Here is a 17866-nt window from a genome sequence, read left to right on the forward strand (position 1 = left end):
CCCACCCAGGGAGGTCTGCTTCCTTCACTCCTTCACACATGGTCTTCCCAAGAGCACATTCAAATACACTTCCTGCATGCAATATATTCCCATTCCTGGGGGTGGCTCCTGCACAACTAGAGAAGTGATGACATCTGTAACTGATATCAGTGAAGCCTGGAGGAGAAGAGAAGTTTGGAGTGGAAATCAAAAGTTGTGTTTTGGTCATGCTAAACTTGAGATGCCTACCTATATCCAAATGTAGACAGGGTGATAGGTGTAATATTGAGGGCTGACTAGAATATTCTGAACAAAACCCAAAACCCTCAAGGCAGAAGTCAAAGAAGACAGCTGAGCTCTTTCATCACAAAGGCCTGTGCTGAATTCCTCAGGAGTCTCTCCTATCCTAGTAATTTTCAGATAGAATGTTCCTAAATGTGCTTCGTTAACTCAAAGAGATGGCATAGTTAGAACCCTTTGTACTTGGTCTAAATCCAGATCCCCTTGGCCGGGCATGGTGGCTCACGCCTTTAATCCCAGCACTTTGGGATTAAAGGTAGATCACCTGAGGTCAGGAGTTCAAGACCAGCCTGGCCAACATGGCGAAACCTTGTCTCTACTAAAAATACAAAAATTAGCCGGGCATGGTGGCGTGTGCCTGTAATCCCAGCTACTGGGGAGGCTGAGGCAGGATAATTGCTTGAACCCAGAAGGCGGAGGTTGCAGTGAGCAGAGATCGCACCACTGCACTCCAGCCTGGGCAACAAGAGTGAAGCTCTGTTTCAGACAAAAAAAACAAAAAACAAAAATCCAGATCCCCTGCCTTCAAGCTGTGAATACTGGCTACCTTTTCTTCCTGCCACTGGCCCGGATCACATTGCCCTTCTTTCACATCCTCAAAAATTCAGTCTTTCTCACCCCAGGGACTTTGCACATGCTGCTCCTGCTTCCTGGGATGCTCTTTTATACCATTCTTCATATGGTCAATTACTTCTTATCCTCAGACTTCTCCTGAATCCCATGGTACTTCTGACATTTTGAAAGCATTTCACGTATTTATTGTTTACCTGGATGTGAGTTCTGTTTATCTGTTCTGTCTCTCAGATTGGAAATTTCCTCTGAGGATAAGGACTTATTCATCAATGCATCCAAGCATCTAGCACCATGTGATACATATTCCATGCTCAATAAATACTGGCTGGGCAGTGATTTCATATTCGAGATATTGTGTTCATTGCAGAGGTGGAGGCAATGCAGTACATACATGTATTAAACACTTCCTGTGGGCCCGCTTCTGTGCTCTCAGCTTATATTCATGTTCTCTTTCAACCCTTCCAATAGTTCTGGGATGTAAATATTGCTGTTGTCTCTATTTTTTTAAGAGGAGGCATCCGAGGCCCAGGGAGAATACCTAGCTTTCCCCACATCATGCAGCTCCTGGTGGAGTTGAGATTTGAGTCCAGGTGCACCTGGCTCCAAGCCCGTTCATTTTCCCCTCTACCATAATTAGTGAATTCCTTCAGCAGACTTTTTGAGCACCTACTATGAACAAGGAAAAATACCAGAAAACAAAAGAGAGAGAGCCTGGCTTTGTAATTTGACTTAAGAAATAAGACAAAAACAAATGTAATCACATGAAGCAGAATATGATATAGGGACATACCCAGAGGGTCATTCCAGCCTGAACATTGTCTGACTGTCTGAATGGTCCAGACACTAAACGCGATGGTAGAAATCATCCTGCTCCTTGGCTGTGTCTGAGGGTGTGCATTTTTTCTTCATCCACCTCTAACTGCTGGTGAACACAAATATAAGTCCATTCGGAATGGCTGTCTGGACACTCCCATATGATAGTGCATAGCGAATTCAAGGTCAAATCTGAAGTCAAAGTCAGACGTCTTTGTTTTTTTTCCCCTACTGTATCAAGACTCTTACCAATTAACTTGAAAAAAGTCACCAAGTTAACAACTCCAGAGGGGAAAAAAGAAAGAAAAAAAAAAAAAAAAAGACTCTTCATTTCATCCAAAGACTCTGAAATGGATTTGCTCACAAAACACCAGGTTTCTTTAGTGACCTCGAGAGACCTTGCCTGTCACACTGAGCAGTATATCATTTCATAGAGGAAAAAAAAAAAGTTTTACCATGAAAAAATGCTATGTTATATCACAGTGTGACACTATTTAAATATCAAGAGTTGAAGCTTCTATTTAGAGAACGGAAGGCAATAAATTGAGTTGCTAATTATTCCAGCTGTGAATATTTTTGGTACGGCTGCAAAATTTTGAAGAGGGCAAAACAGAGGATTTTCCTGTTGTTCATGGCATATGCAAATGTAGTGGCAGTCCCCTATGAGCCGCAAGGTTCAGGGATGAGAAACTTTGAAAGCCTATTTTTTCCTGAATCAGACTGGCTTGAGTCGAAGCTTAGGGAACTATGATATAAAAGGGACTTTTGACTACACTAATTGGATTATTGGCTTCTTGTTTTTCAAACTTGAGAAGTAACAATTTTAAAAATTTTAAGTCCTATTTTAAAGGAAACAATTCACTTCTCAACCTAAGCATAAATTCTCAACTGGAAGAAGAGAAGAGGCACATTAGTCACATCCCTAGTCCCTTCTCTTCCTAGGGCACAGTGGATGGGGGTCCCTGCAATTCTCCAATCACCAGGCTAATTAGAACAACTCATTCATTCAACACATATTTTAAATCAGCTGGGCGCTATGCTAGGTCAAGGAGATTTAGTAAAGGCTAAAATATACTATACGTGGCTCCTGCCCTCAAGCCATTAATATCTGCATTTATTGACCATTCACTGGATGTCAATCTCAATGCTAAGCATTTCACAAATAAACTCACCCAGTCCCCCTAACAAGCCTATGAAGTAGCGACTATCATTCTCAGCCTCCTAGCAAGGTTAAGTAACTTGTCCAAGATCACACAGTGATAAATATAGGAGCCAGGATGCAAACCCTGGTTGTCTCAGTCTAGAATTTGCAGACTTAAAACTGCCTTCTAGGTACCATCCTATTGGATTTCTTAAATAATTAAATGAATAATAATCATGATGACGACAACAAAGAAATGTTTCTATGTAGAAAAAGAAGTCTTCTGACTACAAACATCAGATGTTTACCAGTCTATCTCTAAAGTTTAGGAGACGTTTACTTTCTATTTTTAAAATTTATATACTTGACCCAGTGCGGTGGCTCACGCCTGTAATCCTAGCACTTTGGGAGACTGAGAATGGTGGATCACGAGGTCAGGGGTTTGAGACCAGCCTGGCCAACATGGTGAAACCCCGTCTCTACTGAAAATACAAAAATTAGCCAGGCATGGTGGCACATGCTTGTAATCCCAGCTACTTGGGAGGCTGAGGCAGGAGAATCACTTGAACTGGCAGGTGGAGGTTGCAGTGAGTTGAGATCAAGCCACTGCACTCCAGCCTGGGTGACAAAGCAAGACTTCGTCTTGGGGGAAAAAAAAAATCATATGCTTTTTTTTTTTGTAATCTGTACATTTTATATTTGCAAACAGGAAAATAAAGACAGAACGCTTAAGCAATCACCTACTTTTGCTACTCAAGTAGGGCTCAGTGGTACAGTATCCATCATTTTTCTCGTTATCTCTTCTTTCACCTCATCCTCTATGCTTCTCTCCTTCTGTTTTTGCTTTCTCTCCACGTTCCATGTCTCTGTCTCTGTCTGTCTCAGGACCCTGCCCCTTGAATTTTGCCTCAACCGGCACCATTCCTTTTCATATTGGAGAGTATATTAATGGTGCCAGAAAGGGTGGTGGTTATTTAACCTCTCTCCAGCTAAATGTTTTATTATAACTCCTGAAAACCGAATTACAGTAACTTTACATGCTACAGTACCCTTTATAGGCTGCCTCTTTATTAAACTTACTCTTTTAGAGACAATAAACCTGATGCTTCAAAGGGCATGGCCAGAACCAGTGAAATGTAATGAAATCTGGAGTTTTCTAGTGCACACCTGATCTCCCTCACTGAGCACCACGCCCCCGTTCCTGGGGTGTGTGTGCCTCTATCCTTCCCCTGGCTTTTTATCAAATTTCAGACACTGCATGTATGATAGTCAGAATATTTTAGGGATTAATGGGCTGTGTATCAATGTTTTCATCCGCTCCTCTGAATACCCGTGAGTTTATTTACTGGGGAGGTCAATTTTCTCGGTAGAACAACAGTCGACACCTGGTTTCCCTGATAACCAGAGTTACTCTTTTGCACACAGTGCTACGTTGAGATCATTTAAGACTTTTGCTGTATTTCAAAAACACTTCCTGCTGCAGACTTCGTGAGCAAAGAACAACATGTCGGTCTGCTCTGTTAGTCATTAGTTATCCTGGTTAGCTGAGTGGTACACTGTGATGAGATCGTGGGATAGAGGGTGAGAGAGAGAGGAAGAGAGAAACAGAAAAAAAGCGTTGACCTTTGGAGTTGAGGCAGCACACTTATTTGTGTAGTACATTTCTGTTTCACAGCCCTGCTAGGATTTTCCCCTGGGAATAAAGCCAAAACAACAGAAAATAAGGTGATCCCCTTGGTTGCAAGCTGCAAAATTGGACTTGGTGTAAAGGAATTTTATGTATGTGTTTGTTTGTTTCTTTGGTGTGATTTAAGGTTAATGACTAAGTTTACTCGTGATTGACTCAGAGAAAAGGGAAAAACAAGAAAAAGAAAAGAAATCTTTTGTTGGAGCCTCAGGTAGCTTAGCCAGCCTCCGCTTCTCAAACCTACCACTCTAGATTCGTCAAGCTCCTTCTGTATCATAAGAATAAAATAAAAATTCACAGCCTTTTGGATTGGTGGGGGCTCTTCTTGCATGGATCTTATGCATGAGGTTTTTTTGTTTGTTAGGTTTCTTTTTAAAATCTTTCATGATTGTTTAATCAGAGACAATGCATGCCCTTAATTTTCTAAGCCAATTTGAAGCAGAAACCTGGTTAACCAAGATTCTGCCTGAAATCCATATCTTTGCTGTCATGTAAAGCATATGGGAGAATGGCTGTTCAGCTTTTAGGTGTGCTTCTCAGTTTTTATTAAATGGTTTTGTTTTCACATGAGGAAAAGTGATGACATTTACCAAAAAGATTGATAGTTTAGGGTGAAGTGATGATCCCTGTGTTCTTAAGAAGTCACAGGAATGTAGGATACAGAGCTGAGAACGCAGAGCCTTTGCCTCACTATTCCATCCCAAGCCCCTAACCTGTGCCTGACAGAATGCTGGGTGCTATGACCAAAGCTCTCATCCCCCACCATGACATGACTGGGAAGGGAAAGAAGTGTGTGAGCTCCTCTTTTATTTTTTGTAAGACATCAAGGACTGGTTTTCTCTATCTCTTGGAGTGTTAGCAAACTCCAAGGACAGCACTTTGGGGGCCCCTCATTTGCCTTTCCTTTCCAAGGCACAAGTGGCCAATTCTGAGAGCAATTGAGTTGTGCTTGAAAAATGTCAAGTGCATTTGGAAACTACACATTTTTGCTGACGCCTGGAGTCCCGAGCTGAGCTACTTCCATGACCGACCGCTGGGAAGAAGTTCAGTTGGGGCATCACAAATGATTCATCTGAACACAATGAGCAGGCCCCTGAGGGGGAGAAGCTGTCTTAATAGCCGGTTCAGGGAAAAATCAGGAGAAGTCCCCTAAGCTCTCTTGGTCCTCCCTGTGACCATCTGGCCAGACCATTACCTTGTGGGTCTTGCTTCATTCTATTTGATTTTCTAGCAGCATGTGACTGAAATCCTTGGGTGAATCAAACCTTGCATTTTTTTTTTCAATTTTTTGTTATGAAAATGTTCAAACATACAGAAAACTTGGAATAGTACCATGTGAGAATAACCACCTGGTTTCAACAATTGCTATCATTTTGCCACATTTGCCTTATCTATTTTTATAGAGCTTAAGAGATAGAGATCTTTTTGCTGAATCTTTTGAAAGGAAGTTGCAGACTTCATGAAACTTCACCTAAAGATGCCCACATTCAAAGCTTACATTAAAAAATATATATCTACTAACAATCTGGTGTGTCCTCTGCAAGTAAGATGCATTTGGAAGGGCATAAAAATGATTCAGGTAGAATTTCTTAAATGTTAATGTACGCTAGAATCAGCCAGGGAGCTTCTTTGCTTCCTTTTTTTTTTTTTTTTTTTTTTTTTTGAGATAGAGTTTCCTTCTTGTTGTCCAGTCTGGAGCGCAATGGCACAGTCTCAGCTCACTACAACCTCCGCCTCCTGGGTTCAAGTAATTCCCCTGCCTCAGCCTCCCAAGTAGCTGGGATTACAGGTGCCCACCACCACACCTGGCTACTTTTTTTTGTATTTTTTACAGAGATGGGATTTCACCATGTTGGCCAGGCTGGTCTCAAATCCCTGACCTCAAATGATTCGCCTGCCTCGGCCTCCCAAAGTGCTGGGATTACAGGCATGAGCCACCGTGCCCGGCCACTAGGAAGCTTCTTAATCAATATACTCCCAGACCCTATCCTCATACCTGGATAGGGCCCAGGATTTGGTACTGTTTTTAACACTGAGGGCTGCGTTAAAAACAGTACAAATTCCTGGGACCAGGTGATCACTTGAGTACTGTGTTAAAAACAGTACAAATTCCAGGTATTTATGGGACACAGTCTGAAGATCACTTCTATCGAATCTTTCTCTTTTTGTTTGCTAACTTGAATCTTCTAAAGATTAGTGACACCAGGGTGTAACTGTATCATGGGAGAAATAGGATTCTACTTATCATTGTTTTTTTGTTTAATCATTTTAAACCCCAGAAACTAGAAGGAAGGGAGATGATAACTAAACGGGTTTCTTTTAGCTGCGATCATCACAGACACCACAGTGCCAATGAGCGGCCTGAGAGATACATCCTGCGAGGGCTTATGCAGTGCTGAAAAGTATGCAGGTTGTTTTTCTGTGGAGGGATCTGGCCTTGCATGTGTAAATATAGACTCTTGCCTGCATGTACATATGCAAACTTGTAAATCTGTTTGGCAAACAGGCATCAACACGGCAGGAGGAGCCTATTTTAAAATTAAAAATCTTCACAGCACTATTCTTTTAGCATTCATTATTTTGGTCTTGGAAAAGGTTGTAAGTTATTTATTTAACAAAGATTTGTTGAGTTCCCCCACTGTAAGCCAGGCTCTATTTTAGGTGATAGGATACAGCATGAAAAAAATAATTATTTTAAACTTTATTGAAATTCAGTTCTAACGAGGGGGACAGAAAATATGTAATATGCAAATATACATATGCATTTAATGAAGAAAAATAAGGCAGTTATGACAGGGCAGATAGTAAAAGAAATTGAAGGGGTCCAGGAAGATCTCTCTGAGAAAGTGCTATGAGAGCAGAGATTGAAGGAACAAGTTGTGCAGATATTTCCAGGCAGAAGGAACGGTAAGTGCAAAGACCCTGAGGCAAGAAGATGTGATATGATGGGAACAGTAAAAGGACAATATGATGGATGGAGTAAGGGAGGATGACAGCAGTGGAAGCTTCAGTGGGAGAGGTAGCCAGAGGGCAGATCATGCAGAGTTGTAGGTCATGAGAAAGACACCTGATTTTATTCTCAATGTTATTAGAAGCCTTTGTCAGGGAGAAAGGGTGCTTTGTTTGATGACATGTGACCCAAGCTGACTTTATTTTTAGAAGAAAGTGTAGAAAATGGACTAAATTGTCAAGGGAACATTTTTAGGATTTCACGAAGAGGTGCCATATGCAAGATATAATCATAGCCTGATATGTTTCTTGTAAATGAGTATTAAAAATAACATTAAAGCCAATTTAAACTTCTTAATTTTCACCATGTTGCTCTCATGTTGCTAAAACATTTCTATTTTCAAGTTATTTATTCTGTCCACAAATATGACTGATACCCAGGCACTAATGTTTCCACTCTAGAGATAACAGGAGTAAGGAATATATACCAGTTCAAGTGTCCAGGAGTTCACATTCTGGTTGGGGATAGACACATTTAAAATAATATATATAGAGAGAGATTAATAACACCAGGATATAACTGTATCATGGAAGAAATAAGTTTCTATTTATAAATAGAATCTAAGATAGATAGATAGATAGATAGATAGATAGATAGACAGACAGACAGACAGATAGATAGATTTGTGAGTGCACAAAGTGATGGAGGCCATGTTAGAATAGATTCCCCAGGTAGGTGGTTAGAAGTTGGGTAGGAGTTAGCTAGGATGGGTTAGGTGAGACAGAACAGAAAGAGCCATTTGATTCAACTGAGCGGGCTTGTTAAAAGAAAGTGTGTCTTTTTGTATGGCTGAAGCATGAGTGCACAGGAGCTGAGAACACTGATTAGAAACAAGGGTCCAAAAATGGGTAGTGGTTGTAGAGAGGCTGGTTCCATGTTGAAAATTAGGTCTCCCCTTTCAGGCATGGAAGGATAACCATGGATTTGTAAGCCAGAGCACACTGGCATTGTGACTTGGGAAGGAAAAGGCAGGAAGGCTAAAGGATGGGGTTGGTGGGTGAGGTTTTCAGAAATGAAATTGATGGGATTCGTTAAGCTATTGGATGGGGAAAGGCAAGGGAAAAGGAGGAAGTTCCTTGGGTAACTGGGAGTAAAGGAAGTCCAGGAGGGGTGGACTTGGGTGTGTAAAGGAATATAGTCTGAGTTTGGTTGTGACTTGTTCAAGATAGCTGTGAAATGTAGAAGACAAGCTACCCAATGCACAACGCGATGTGGGTCAGGAGCTAAGGAGTCATGAGCTAGATAGAAATGGAGCTTTGGAGACTCCAGACCCATCAGTGGTGGCTGAAGCCCTAGAAATTGGCAAGATCACTGAGGATGCGAGAACTGGAACTCGTATGTTCTCACTCATTAGTGACTCCTTACAATGTCTTTACGTTCCTTTGTTTTCATTTGATTTCCTATTTTCAACACTCACTCTGGGAGAATTGTGTAAGAAATAAATTTGAAGGAGTCCTAAATCAAATTCCGAGGTTTCTCTGTCACCCTGGCTTTCTGCTGTGGATATGTTCTAGTGTTGTTATAAGGCAGCAGACTATTATTTAGTGACTTAGAGAACTCTTCAGGTGTTTGTTCAACATTTGCCAAGCCTTAAATTAAAATCTACATTTCAGGCTCCTTATGTAGCTCTGAAGAATTAATACTAAAAGCTACTCACATGGGCTGACACTTACTATGAGACACACCTTGGTTAAGTGCTTTTGCTACGTAATCCTGCATGATATTATAGGATTAGTGATGCTTTTCCTACACAGTGTTGCAATCCTCACAGTAAGCAGTTATGAGGTACCTGTACTCTTATTACCTCTGTTTTACAAACGAGGAGATGGAGGTTCTCAAAAGCAGTGTCAGGTACTTGTCGGAAATGGCACGACCAGGAAGGACTACCAAGGTCTGTCCTGTGATACAGTGCTGTCATGAACACCATGCTTACTGCCTCCTCTTCCAAAACACCATTTTAAAATGGAGCACTAAAAGAGAGCCGTTGGAAAAGGAGTCCAAAGTCTTAGTTATGGAATCAAACTTCTAAGCTTTATTTTAACGTTAACTATGTTAAATAATTCACTAATCAGATACTCATTTTCTGACATGATTGTCAGTCGTATTGGGTTTGTTTGATCTCTGTGAAGGATTAAAATACTTTCAAGGTTTTATCTGGAAGCAGCCAAGATACAAATATTTGTAATGACAGCAATCCTGCCTTAGAAGCGCACTGGGAAAGTCTGCTGGCCCCCAGAGGCAAGGCAGTGTGGTGTAGTAGGTCTGATTAGAGCTTCTAGAGGGTCTAACTGGATGTAAATAAAAAATTTTTTTAAGTCAGGCAGACTAGAGCTTGAGCCCTAATGACCCTGCTTACCAACTCCAAGCATCAGTTTTCTCATCTGTAAAATTGAGGTAATAATAGTACCCACCTCCTGGGGTTAATGTGAGGTTTAGTTGCAAGTGAAACATGTAGCATCGTAACTGACACATTGTAAGTGGCCAATAAACTAAGTAGCACCTACGGAAGAGGTGAAGAGAAAGGAAATATCTGTAGTAACATTTTGAAACCTTAGAATTGCAGCTGAGTAAAACTACAAGGTAATGAGAGGACTCATTCATTCATTCACTCATTCATTCACTAAAATCCCTCTCTGCATGTTGGGCTCGATGTGGGTACTGGGAACATAGGACAAACAAGGTACAAAATAAGACATAGACCGTGGCCTCCAGCTGCTCAGACTCTAGCATTTACTTAACTCCTGCCTGAAACCCCGCTACGTATTTCCTGGAAGACAAGTCATCGTTTTAAACAAGGTCTAGCAAGTCACATTTGAAGTCTTAGGAGTGGCATGTATAAGAAAGAATCATCAGAGAATTAATGGTCCTTCCTTAAAGTGCCCGTGGAGTGACAGACTCCTGACCCTGAGGAGGAGCTATATCCTCTTCTACACTGCCTGTTCTACCATATGGTTCTGTGGTGTGGTTGTCACACCACAGCTCTGGCTAACACGGACACCTATTCAATCGATAGGCAAAGACGATTCCAAAGAACTAATCATGATCACATGACCTGGAGAAGGCATCTCAGAAGAGGAATCAGGATTTCAGGGGAGGTGAAAATAGAACAACAAGGGTCAGAGACAGTGTAGGGTAACATGTAAGCACACAGGTTTTATCGAAAGACAGAGCTCTAGGTCTCAGTCCTCAGACAGTTGCTTGGTTTCTTCAAGCCTAATATCTCCCATCTAAAATGGAGATATTCTGCCATAAAAATCGAATGAAATAATGGCTTTTGCAGCAACTTGGATGGAACTGGAGGCCATTGTTCTAAGTGAAATAACTCAGGAACGGAAAACCAAACATCATATATTCTCACTTATAAGTGGGAGCTAAGCTATGAGGATGCAAAGGCATAAGAATAATATAATAAACTTTGGAGACTTGGAAGGAATGGTGGAGGGGGCGAGGGATAAAAGGCTACATATCAGGTATAGTGGACACTGCTCTGATGACAGGTGCACCAAAATCTCAGAAATCACTGCTAAAGAACTTGTCCATGTAATCACAAAACAGCTGTACCCCCAAAACTATTGAAATTTTTAAAAAGAATATATCTGGATTACAGAAAGAAAAAATTAAAAATTTTAAAAAATAATAAAATAAAATGGAGATATTAAAACATTTAGTTTTTCAATAGTTGTGACAATACATTTCAAGTACCTTTCAATAGTAGGTATCTAGCTCTATCCATGTTCCTGCAAAGGACATGATCTCACTATTTTCATGGCTGCATAATATTCCATGGTGTATACATGCCACATTTTCTTTACCTGGGTGACAACATAATCTGTACATCAAATGCCAGTGACACAAGTATACCTATATAACAAACCTGCACATGTACCCATGAACCCAAAATAAAAGTTTTTTTTTTTAAATAGTGGGTATCTAATATGTGAAAACGCTTAGCATCCTCAACCTCATCATCTCTGAGGAGGTGACAGTCATTCAGTTTCCATATTTGTTTTGAATGTTTTGTAGGTTGTTGTGGAAGATAACAACTAGATGCATATGTGAAAGGAGCAAATTATGCACATTTGTGGAATTAATTTATGTCATCATTGAATGTAATGTTCGCCCCTTCACTCCAGCGTAAGCTTAGTTAACTAGGATTATGCTAGGACTAGATAGACCAGGGTGGAAGAAAAACAGCTAAAGGTTGCTCCTTGGCTACCCATGGCCACTCTGACTGTTTCCCTTTTCCTGGCAGGCACTTCCTCTTCAAGACCTCCTCCGGGAGCACTCCGTTGTTTAGCAGCTCTTCCCCAGGATACCCTTTGACCTCAGGAACGGTTTACACGCCCCCGCCCCGCCTGCTGCCCAGGAATACTTTCTCCAGGAAGGCTTTCAAGCTGAAGAAGCCCTCCAAGTACTGCAGCTGGAAATGTGCCGCCCTCTCTGCCATCGCCGCGGCCCTCCTCTTGGCTATTTTGCTGGCGTATTTCATAGGTAAGTCAGGGCGGCCTCATTCAGCAACGCTGGGGGTGACAACGTGGGGGAGAGGCCATGGACTTGTGAATCTAGAGCCCCTCTGATGTCTGTACAGTTTGCTTCTTGGCTCCTGAAAGATGTGATAATGAGTGATGGATGGAGGTGATTTTTTCCCTCCTGAAATCTACTTCAATCTGATGAGTTTCTCCTTCATGTTTCTAAATGACATTCATCAGAAGGGAAATTAAGCATCCTTACTATATCCTTTCTTGGAGATGAGCTGAGACTTGTCATTCCCGCAAACCTATCCCTCACTCTCGGAGTGGCCTTCTAGTTTTCTCCATCCTTGGATTTTAACCCAGGTCTGTGCTTTGAGATGTATGCAACATTGGTTAACTTCAGCCAAAAACCGAATTGAAGAATAGCGGTTGGCATGCCTGAGAACATCTTGATTCGAGAGAAAGCCAAAGTAGCTAGCTTATTTTCAGAGCTGTGGAACAGAAACAGGACTGACAGGCTGGAGCATCCATCCAGGTCTTTATACAGAATTGAATTACCCAGACACACTTGGCCTTGCCCATATCCCTTCCACAGTCTGTCTTCTCAGCCTCAATTCTCTCCTCACCATGGGCAGCTGAATCTGAATCAGGGGCACCTCTCCTGGCAAGTGGGCTTCTGGTGACTCAGTGTATGACACATAGGTGAAGTTGCTGGAGTATCTTTCTCCACATGCCAAAGGTGTTGGTTTAGAGCCATAGGGTGTAGCCGCGTCACCACGGAAAGTGGCAGATGCTGAGCGCCCAGAGGCAGGGTGCCACGTGCATAAGAGCTTCTCGGGCTGCACACAAAGCCTGCTCACAGTTCCTGGCCCCAACAAAGAGCCCCAATGCTGCTGCTCTGTCAGTTGAGCCTGCCAAAGGCAGATCTCCTGGCTTAGGAAGAGGCCATGGTGATGTTTGTTAAAGTTTATTTGAAACACTTGATGGTTCTGGCTTGGTTTCAGGGCAGCTATGAGAGACCGGCCCAGTTTGGCTGTGCCATGTTGCAAAGCAAACCCATAAAACACCAGCTCAATGAAGCTGACTCCAAAACAGTTCCCAACACGTATGCTGAAACTCCTCCCATTTAAGAGAAAAGAAAAGGCAACCCTGACTGTGTTGGCCTTGCCCCTTCCCTCCGCATAAACCCTCCCTTCTCGCTCAGCACTGGGGGCTCCCACATTTTCCTTCATCCCCAGGCAGCAAGCATGGTATCTGCCAAAGAAGGAACTGGCCCCATTCTCCTAAGCTTGCCTGATGGCAAAGGGGCATGACTGTGCACCCCTACAGATCTGGGGCCCTGCCTAAGGCACCAATACAAACCAACAATTGACATAAATTTTTCACCTTCTTCCACACTAGAGCTATGATTGTCTTAATATGGAAAAATAAGCATTTATATTCCTTACCGGTTGCATTTCTCAGGAATGCCCTCCCAAAGTGAGAAAACTGACCCTCCAGGGAAAGGTGCCGTGTTCATCTGGGGCTTTGCAAAAGTCTAGCTTGCACTCTAAACCACAGCTCTATACCGGAACAGAGGCCTGAGACCTACCCAACCCTAATTTCAAGTCATGTGTTCTTCTCACTTACCTCTTGATGAAGGATGAAGTAATGGATTGACCTGAGAAAGGCGGAAGGATATCTGTTGCCCCGTTGAATAACTTGAGTAGACCCTTGTGTGTTGCTAAAGGTAGCTTTGTGTGCTTCCGCAGGTGGCTGTTCAGGGGGCTCCGTAGAAGCAAATTGAATGTGCCTTCGGGGTCTTTTCATGATTTGGCTTTGTGTCAGAAACTTCAGAAAGGGTTCATGCGCTTACTTCTCAGGCTTAATGTTCTGCGGGGCCACTGAGCACCCCTGGGATCCCAGATACAGAAATTGAGGTACTGCCTGCCTCTGCCAATAGCGTCCCCAGTGCACCTTCTACTCTACTTGCAGGAGAGAGGTAGATAGCTACTGCCTGATTTATGGGGCTTGATAGTTAAAATAGAATAGCTTTCTGTAAGGGCAATCGTGTACATGGGAAACCGTACAATAAGAGTTTAGTGTTTTAATCAGGTATGTAACTTCTAAATGGTAGATTAGGAAATATGTTTATTTTCAGTCTGCAGGCTGCTGGAAGCTGGACCTGAGCATCTTAGCATCATTTATTAATTCATAATCCATCATTTCTTATTATGTATTCTTTAGGTAAGATTATGCTTTGACCCTGGAGTATCAGAAAATAGTTTATGACACAAAATGAATGATATAATAGGCCAATTTACCTTGCAGTGATGACAGTGAGCATGCAGCTATAGGGCTACTCTCAGCCACTCTCCAGAGGTGACTGCAGGTCTGCAAGCATGGTAAGGGGTCAGGATCTGAAGTGCTGATCTTGGCCCCAGTGACTCCTTTCTCCTTAGCCTTGGCAAACTTGTTTGCCTTCTGGGTCTTGGTTTCCTAAGTACATCATGGGAGCAGGATGATTATTTACGTGCAGAAACTCAGAAGTATGGTGAGGATTAATTAATGTGTATAAATCACTTTGAAGATGAAAAGCAGTATATTATTACTTACCAAGCTGCAGGGGCATAAACAATGCATTGCAAACACAGAGAAAAGTGCCTTTTGGAAGAACCAATGATTGTGCCCAGCTGGAAAACAAGCCATCAGGGAAGGGCAGAAAGACAACATAAAAACCGAGGCCCTCCTGTTAAGGAGACCGGCGCTTTTAAGGGCTGAATCCATTCTGGTTCACACATGACTCTGCATTCCACTAGAACATGACAGCTCCTGAAATTGATGCATCAGCCTCAGGACCTTTATGGACAGGCAGTGGGTTCAGGCCTGCCAGGCACTGTGACAAATAAGTGAAATTATCATCCTTGCATGTTCAAACCCGAAGAAAGAAGACTTTCCAGAAATGAGCAATTTGGAATAGCTCAGCCCCTTGACAAGTTCTTCCATAGATCCAGGCCCGTGGGTGAGTGTAAAAGGAGAATGCCAGCCCTTGTGCAAACTAGAAGACCCAGGCCTTTACCAATTCAGCAAAGATGCCCAGTTCCCACCCACACAGCTGGGGTCAGAGAACTTTTATGATATGCTCCTGCATCAGACCCTCTCTGTGCCAAATTCTCTCAGTGTACAAACATCCTGGAATAAATTACTCTGAAAAGCTGCATAAACCACCAGGGGACCACTTTGTGCATCACTCAGGCCCTGGCACAAACAATTATTTGTGGGAATACTGGTTTAGGAGGATACTGGTTTAGGAGAATTTTTCTGTGAAATGCAAGAGACTTTCCTCTCAGGAAGGTGTCTTTCTTCTTTAGACAGCTCAAGTACTTTCATTGCCTGCACCACCAGAAGTCCCTAAGTTTCTGAATCATGTAACCAAAGTATTTTATAACCAACCTCACCTATTTTATACTAGATGTGTTGTGTTATCTTGATAGTATGCATAACAGTCACTAGTTAGAACCTTCTACCTGTTTAGAACTAGAAGCATTTCCATTTGAAGCACTTTTTTTGTTTGTTTGTTTTTGAGACAGAGCCTCACTCTGTTGCCCAGGTGCCCAGGCTGGAGTGCAGTGGCATGATCTCGGCTCACCGCAACCTCTGCCTCCCGGGTTCAGGGGATTCTCATGCCTCAGCCTCCCAAATAGCTGAGATTACAGACCTATACCACCACGCCCAGCTAATTTTTGTGTTTTTAGTAGAGACGGGGTTTTGCCATGTTGGCCAGGCTGGTCTCAAACTCCTGGTCTCAAGTGATCTACCCGCCTCAGCCTCCCAAACTGCTAGAATTACAGCCATGAGCCACCACACCCAGCCCATTTGAAGCACTTTTATATAGCTATTCAATTTGAATCATATCCCCATAAAATCTGCATATTATGATCATTTGACAAGCACTGACACTGAGGCCCAGAGAGTCTAAAGTCTCCTGGCTAGGTAGGTAGTTGCAGGGCAAGCACTAGGCCCTTGGTCTCTTGATGTCTCATCGAAGGTCTTTCTCTTCACTCCTTTCTCCTCAAGATTGAAGTTAACCAGTTTCTCACATACTGTATGAAACTGAAATAAATGGTCCCGTTAGTAGCATTAACTCACCTTATCTAGTTCTGCCCTCTTTAGCAAGGTAGAGTAATTGGTTCCTCCTTCCTGAATCATCTTCTAACTCAGTGGATAGAAGCTATTCTATATTATAGAATATAGAATATTGAATCTCCTCAGTATTATTGGTCCTCATATTTCTGCTTTCCAGTTGTCTTATGTTATAGAGGTCAGCAAACATTTTCTGCAAAAAGTTGGAGACTAAATATTTTTGGTTCGTGTTCTACTTAGTGACAACTGTTTAACTCTGCTGTTGTATGTTAAAAACAGCCACAGACAGTGTGTAAACAAACAGGCGTGGCTGTGCAGCCATAAAACTGTAATTATGCCCCCTGGTTTTTGACTTTTAAGTACTTTTATGTGTTATGAAATATTATTTTCTTTTAAAAAAATTTCAGCCATTTAGAATGTAAACCCATTGTTTAGGTTATGTGCCATACAAAAACAGGTGGCAGCCTGGATTTGGTCCACAGGCCATAGTTTGTCAACCCTTGTTTGATTACATTACAACTTATTTCCTAAGAATACCTTTCAGGGTGTCACATCTTTATTACAAAAAATTGCTTTCCAACTGTCTTTTAAGAGTCCAACCATATGTCCACTGCCAGTGAAGCAGGTGACTGACATTTTCTGATACTGCAACTCCATTTCATAATGAGTAATTGCATCTGACTTTCTGGCCCAAACCAAAAAATAGAAAAAGCAAGTCACTTTTCTCTTTAACTACTTTCCACAGGATAAATTTTTTCAAGGAAAATTTTAGGAATTTTAGGACACTTCATCCTGAAAGCATAGCTTTTAACTAGACTGCTTGAAACAGTGCTCCAATCCACGGATAGAGTGAAATTGCCTGGCCATTTTGCCTAGTACTCATTTGTCCTCAATCTTTGATTATCCCAGGTTCCTCTGGAAAATTATCACCTGTTTTTAGAAGTTACTCAGTTTCTGATGCCTTCATTGTTGAGATTTTCCAACAGATGGTAATAGTGCTGTGTAATGGAATGACATCATTGCTTTCTTGTCCTAGGTTAACATTGGAATAGATCTAGTTTCCTTAAAAGGCATCAAAGTTCTTGCGGGGCTACCCCACATCAAGGAAGAAAGATGCCTCTCATGTGTGACTCTGTTGTTTAACTCCAGATAATCTTAGAAATTCTAAAGCGAGAGTCAACACAAGAGTTCGGCGTGACTTGGGACTCAGACTGTCACCCCTGAGCTAAAACAATACACAACATACACTGAGCTTCTGCCAAAGACACTTCACGGGATTGGGAAGGGAAGGCAGGAGAGAGAAAGATAAGAGCATTTATGTCATCCTAAATTAGTTCTTAGCTCTTCAGATCTCTGCCAAACTAAAATACATATATATATATTAGAAAGTCACCTTGTCTTTTTTCACTACAGTAATTCCTGCCAAATATGAAATACTATGTTTGAAGTTAGCTGCTCAACACTCTGTCTTCTGCCACTCTGACTTTGATCTGGAAAGAACACGGGCCATCAACATGTCAGGATGTTAAAAGTGTGGTAATTTGGGGTGCTTTCAGTTTCTTTTGAAAACAATGAGAGATTATTTTCTATGGAAACTAAAAGCCTACCATGTGTTTAAAGTTGCTACACTTGAAAATTGATATGTTGAGACTCACGCTGATGAATCTTGCGTTCTCTGCTGCTATTTTGTGTATTCTCATCTCACTGAACAGAGCAGGTTTGGAGAAAACATAAAGAAAATGACAGAAAATGATGAGAATGGTATACTT

The 17866-nt window shown here is 41.9% G+C and overlaps 1 protein-coding gene across 6 annotated transcripts in view; it reads left to right on the top strand.

Annotated features, from left to right (window-relative positions):
* Positions 1 to 17866, top strand: part of TENM2 (teneurin transmembrane protein 2) — a 1283414-nt gene that overhangs the window by 998297 nt on the left and 267251 nt on the right. For all 6 annotated transcript variants that reach the window (XM_003900492.5, XM_021940242.2, XM_021940246.2 and 3 more), the window contains one exon: positions 11756 to 11994. In XM_003900492.5, coding sequence (XP_003900541.5) covers positions 11756 to 11994 — 239 coding nt within the window. The remainder of the gene's footprint in view (positions 1 to 11755; positions 11995 to 17866) is intronic.

Source organism: Papio anubis, chromosome 5 (genome assembly GCF_008728515.1).
Source record: "Papio anubis isolate 15944 chromosome 5, Panubis1.0, whole genome shotgun sequence".
Classification (NCBI taxonomy): domain Eukaryota; kingdom Metazoa; phylum Chordata; class Mammalia; order Primates; family Cercopithecidae; genus Papio; species Papio anubis.